Source organism: Sinohyriopsis cumingii, chromosome 11 (assembly GCF_028554795.1).
Source record: "Sinohyriopsis cumingii isolate HCF-2022 chromosome 11, ASM2855479v2, whole genome shotgun sequence".
Lineage (NCBI taxonomy): Eukaryota > Metazoa > Mollusca > Bivalvia > Unionida > Unionidae > Sinohyriopsis > Sinohyriopsis cumingii.
Genome location: NC_142971.1, coordinates 91380876 through 91386875, shown reverse-complemented (window position 1 = coordinate 91386875; position 6000 = coordinate 91380876). Strand labels below are relative to the sequence as shown.

The window sequence follows — 6000 nt, the reverse complement described above, 5'->3', positions numbered from 1 at the left end:
ATTGCCTAAAATGACAATGCAAATTTGTCAAAAACAGACATGTTCATAATGTGGGAGTTTCTTCATAGAAAGCAAGACACGTACTTCACAATAATATTCTCAACAGATAGAATAAAAATATAGAATGGTTGGAATGCTTATTTGGAACACACATTCCTGATATACTATCATAATACTTTATGTTACCTTTCCCAAAAATATTCCTTGATCTTGTAAAGCAAGATTGATAATGATTATTTTAAACACAACACCTTTAAACATATTGACATACCATATATATATATATATATATATATATATATATATATATATATATATATATATATATATATATATATATATATACATACACACACACACACACACACACACACACACACACACATATACACATTAATACATACATATATACACATACACACACACATACATATACTTCCTTACAAGTCAAATCCAATTATGGACTGCACAGATCTAAATCTGCCAGTGCTTTATGCAATGGCAGATTTAGGTCTGCACAGTATATCTGGAGTAATCAGTACAATAAACAACATGGTCACCCTAATCTGCTGGTGTATTATTGAGATAGCAGATCAGGGTCTGTTGTTTGCAGCTGAATCTACTTATAAGCAAGTTCATATGGTATATAAAGGAAGCTCTGTGTTTAAAGTACATGTAAGCATTCGACTGCTATTAGCTACTATAGAGTAGACAGAAATGTAACATGGACATTAAAGTTTTAAAAGTAAAATTTTTAGAAACAATATAGTTTAATACAATCAAAACCATTTAGACTTCAAAGTTTAACCCTTTGAAACAAGCATTTTTATTTATTGTATACATAGCTAAAAAGTGTGAACAAACTGAACAAGTATTAAAGAACAAAAGTTTTGTATTTCTGGCAAGTTTTAACATGCACTCTCGTTTCATATATATTCTTTGAAAAATAAATATCAGCAAGAATTCCTGACTTTAGCAAGGTTTGTTCGAGCCAACTTCTAACATTAAAGTCTATCCAGAACCAGTGAGCAATATTGCTGTGGATGTAAATAAAATGATATGCATCAAGTATCCAAAGAAAATATTTTATCGCAAATCCGAGATATTTGCTTTGGAACCAAACAATCTGACAAGCTGCTCTTCATACTCATCAATATTTCTCTTCATAATGTCCATGCAAGGTCCCAACAACCTCTCAAAGGCAGAAACATCTAATACTGCAGCAAAGAAAAGATGGAAAAAGCAAATTAATAATATTCTCATAAATAGCAAGGAGAGTACTGTTACAACTAATTAAGATCCAAGATACATAAGAAATTATGTTTTAAAGTTTCCTATTTCTCTGATAGATTCCACATCACTCATGGCCATGTTCTTTTTATAATGAAAAATTCTGTCAATCTCCATATGTCAGACCATGAAATGTGCAATTTTATCTGATGTCCATTTTGTCTGCATTTCATCAGCATTCTGTTTGTGTTCCATTCACATTAAATTTTTAATTTAATTCATGCTTACATTTCCTTTACCATTTCATCAATGATTGTTTATGGCTTCAAAAATGCATTCAATGAAGTCAGGTTTTCTGTTTTCATGACTGTTAAAAGAAACATTACTGGTACAGCCTTCATATCTTGTTATACTGAAAGTGCAATTTGATGAAATGACCAATGCACAAAATGCAAAGACAGCACTGAATATGCAATAAGTGTGAACATGTAGCTGTAGAGTATTTTTAAGCACACTGTATTACTTATTTTGTTTCATACAAATAAATATCATACAGGTACAAACACTAGCGGTGAATGTCAGCACACCAATGGTGGATGTTTTTTTTGTTAATGTACATCTGCCTTGATAAGCTCAATGTCACGGCTTATAAGGGATGAAAAACTGTCCATCACTGTGAAGAGCCTCATCCTGGATTATAAAGCAAGAGTGACTTTAATTGGAAATTTACTAGCAGCCTGAAAATAATCCATTTTCAAATCCATTTATGACATGCATTTACATTTTACTGTGTTTATTTATCATTCATTATTCTCTATTTTCTGTATTGCATTTTGTTCTACATTCTTAAAAATACATCAGACCTGCCAACCCTGATGAGTCCGTCTCAGTAAGGCAGTTGATTTTTTTTTTCTGCAAGACTGACCAGTTTTCAGTAAGATGTAATAAAATATCAGAAACTGCTATTGTAAAGCTGGAAAACATAATTAAAAGTTTGTCGCATCGATGATAAACAATATGTTCAACTGAAAAGTTTGTAAAGTATGTGTTGATTTTTTGTACCACTAGTACAGCTGCACAAACCCTAGTTCCAAACCCTATGCAGCTCAATGGCTTCTTGCTATCTCTCAACTTGACATAATTCTTGGAAATTCTTTCCATTTTACATGATGAAGGCAATCATCTCTTCCACCACGAGACATACTCAAATTGGCATGTGATGTCCAACAAATATAACTGTGTCCTTTCCAGCCTTTAATCACAAGAATCTGAATACTCTTTCTTGTTCTTCTGTGTTAATTATTAACACTTTTCTAGAAGCTTATTTTCCCTTTCGTCTTAAACATGCATCACTTTCTGGATGCTATTTTAAAAAATTCTATAATCAACAGTTTGATCATGCAGACGCTTAGCATAAACAAACAGGTGCAGTTTAAAGCATCTGGTTTGCATCTGTAAAGTTAGTCTGGCTCCCTGACTGATCTCACTAATTCTAAGATGAAACCCAGATCCAAATAAAACACGGATGAACCAACTAGCTGGATATTTTGGCAACAATAATTTTTCCATAGTTTTTACTAGTATCCCAAAGTCCATATTTTAAGAGTAATTTCTGTAAGACTTACAGCAAAATCGTAAGAGCTGGCATGTCTGATACATGTATCATTTCATTAGCATTCATTCGGTTTTCATTTCATTAGTAAAATTTAAACGAAGATGTATTCAAAAACAGTTTTGTAAAAATGGAGGCTTATCACTGGATTAATACAGTATTTAAGAAGGCTTGAATGGTTTAAATTTCAGTGAATCACTAAATCTGAGGTAGTTTCACTGCAGATGTGTGTACAAATTGTCTGAACTGTTATGTGTTAATTTATTAATGCAGGAAGCAAAGAAGGTATCAAACTGATTTTGATCCCTCTATTCTGCCTTTGTGCTATTCTGATTTTGGTAGAAGACTAATATTGAAGAAAATAAGGGACATCAAAATTCCTATTCTTTTATCTAATTAACTCATAAACATGGCCTAAATGTCATTGTGACCTTGTTCTTTGAAACATGAAGTCAAGGGTAATAAATATCCAGGCAAAGTTGTATAAAGATGATGAATGGTCAAGCGGAAACCTGTATAAGCAAATCTTAAGTACTAAATGTAAATTCAAAGTATCTGTGTTTGAAAAAAACACCAAAAAACCCCTAAAAACTCTACGTTTCTACTGTGTGTATAAAAATAAGGTGACAGTACTTAGTGTAAAATGCTACATACAGTACCTGCTAATCTGGTTGTGACAAGTGTTGTGGCTGTAGCTGCTCTCTTCTTGTGTGTTACTAAGGCCAATTCTGAAATATAAACAGGACATAGCCACAAATATCATGCAAATTCACATATACAGCTGTTGTTGCACCATGCACCATGAGGACACAGAATGCTTTCACGAGTTCTACAAATTCTTCTCATTTTGGTCAAAGGGAGATAACTGTAAACTCTTAATTTCTAATGCATACAAGCTTCTTTTTTGAAAAATACTTAGCTAAACCATCGATTATCAACATCCTGGGCAAATGAAATAAAACTCTTTTCTATTTATCCTTTTCTTTTAAAAAGCTTTCCCAACAATTTTTCGAATATATATTCCTAAAAACATATTAGCATGATTCATTTGTATACAAATCGTGATGAGCTATTAGATCCTGACACCAAGCCAACCAGTCCTAACACTAACCTCTTAATGCTGAGCGCTATGCGAGGCAGCTGTTAGTACCATTTTTATAAGTCTTTGGTATGACTCGGCCAGGGATTGAACCCACGACCTCCCCCATCCAGCTAAAAGTTGGTAATCAGGGCCTTAAAATGGCATGACTGTAAAGACTTAAATTGGATGTGTCCAATAATTACAGCCCATTATGCCCTCAAAAAAGATAATATAGAATGCTGGCAAAATACTCATACAAGACTTCATCAATATAAAGATGCACAACAAATCTGCTTGCAACTGAAAACACCTGGTATTACTATGCTGCAAAAAAGCAGGGTTTGAAAAGTAAGAATATCACTAAATCATGAAGATGAATGCATACAATACAATTAACTTCAAGAAACCTGGTAAAATAATATTATATACTAAAGCCACTAACTGATGATTTAGAATGCTGACAATAAAACTCATAAACCATCATGATTTTCATGGCCATAGTGAGCTGATTTTAAACACTTCTCAAAGAGTTGTTATGGATTTCCAAATGTTTTCAAGTATTTTTCTTTTTTTTATGGAAACTGAACTGTCTTCATCTGTAGATACTACTCCATTTGGTAACTACTTGTGTTGAGTCATTTGGTCCACCCAATTTTATCAGATGGTATTACCTCAGCTAGCCAAAGGCCATGCAAGTTTATAGTATAGCCCTGCATCTATCATCCATCTGTGCATCAACACGTCATGATTTTGATCAGACTCAAACTTTTATCATTGTATACATGCCAACCTCCCAGAGAGAGACACAGAGAGAGAGAGTGTGTGTGTGTGTGTTATTCCGTGATTGAGAATAAATGATCTACTCATATTAGCCAAATGACTGGAGATTCAAATCTGAATAAAATAGAGATTGGTACCATTTTCATTTAGGACTAAACTATTCAACGTAAGAAGTCTTTTATGTTAAGTAGCTATAACAAGATTTTCAAGATGGCTGTTATGGTGGCCATACTGAACATCAGACTGGCACCATTCTGATAAAAAATCACCTAGCCATTACTAGAAGTCTTCAAGTGAAATCGTCAACATGACTTTCCATTCAGGAGGAGTAGTGATAAGGTTTTCAAGATGGCTATTATGGCACCCATACTGGATGACCAAGCAGCTCCATTTTCATTTAGGACCAACAAGCCGATGGTTCTCAAACATGTTGTCCATGTAGTCATTTCCTGTGGCCTGCAAGGACACCCGGTATAGTAGTAAAATTTATACCCCTCTCAAAGTTTCCCTGGGGAAAGAATCGGCTAGCCAATTAAAATATTTTAATTACCTCTTGCTGGTTTGTCATTTCACTTAGTTTCTATTCCAAGCTAATTTCCCTATGCCAGTATATGAATGCCTGACAGTTCAGGTTCGGTGTACAAGAGGCTAACCATATTTGTAGAATACAACATTCTTCATAAAAACCATATTTCATGTTTAAATCAAGAGTGTCTTATATTGATTTCATAAATTTTAATAAAAATAGAAACTCAAAAAGAAAACAATCAACTTATCAATTTGCATATGTGATTGTGAACAACAACAAAAATCGTAGAACTACATTCTGAAGCAGACACACTCGCAGGGATGTGAGGAGTTCATTCACTCGGTCAATACACAGTTGCATGGAACATATCATATATATACAGAGGTACAGTACGTGTATGACTTGGATTTTTAACATACTTTTAACATTATTTCAGTCATACTGCTACAATGTCTGCAGTGTGGCTTTTTATAGTGGTGTCTAGCACTGGGGCATCATGCCGCAGACATGTAGCATAATGTCTCACCCAATCACATTATTTCAAACACACCACTCAAATTGAAAGATTTTTCAAATTTATACATGCCCATACATGCCTCTTCCATCCCAACTCCCGAGATGTATGATCGTAATAATTGCTATTGGAAGTGGCATAAAAGAATAATCTAGCCAGAAAAAGTTTATATATTACATGCTGGAATTACAGAACATATGAAAAAGATATTTATTTTTGCTACTAACCTGGTTCTGCTGCTAGTCAAAATTCTT

The 6000-nt window shown here is 33.6% G+C and overlaps 1 protein-coding gene across 1 annotated transcript in view; it reads right to left on the bottom strand.

The window, feature by feature from the left end:
- Window positions 1–374: 374 nt before the first annotated feature.
- LOC149788982 (cAMP-dependent protein kinase type II regulatory subunit-like) overlaps window positions 375–6000 on the bottom strand; it is a 246554-nt gene continuing 240928 nt past the window's right edge. The window contains exons 12-13 of the mRNA XM_089975138.1: window positions 3502–3570; window positions 375–1217 (exon numbers count right to left, since the gene is read on the bottom strand). Of these exons, the coding sequence (XP_089831264.1) occupies window positions 1087–1217; window positions 3502–3570 (200 nt within the window). The 3' untranslated portion in view covers window positions 375–1086. The remainder of the gene's footprint in view (window positions 1218–3501; window positions 3571–6000) is intronic.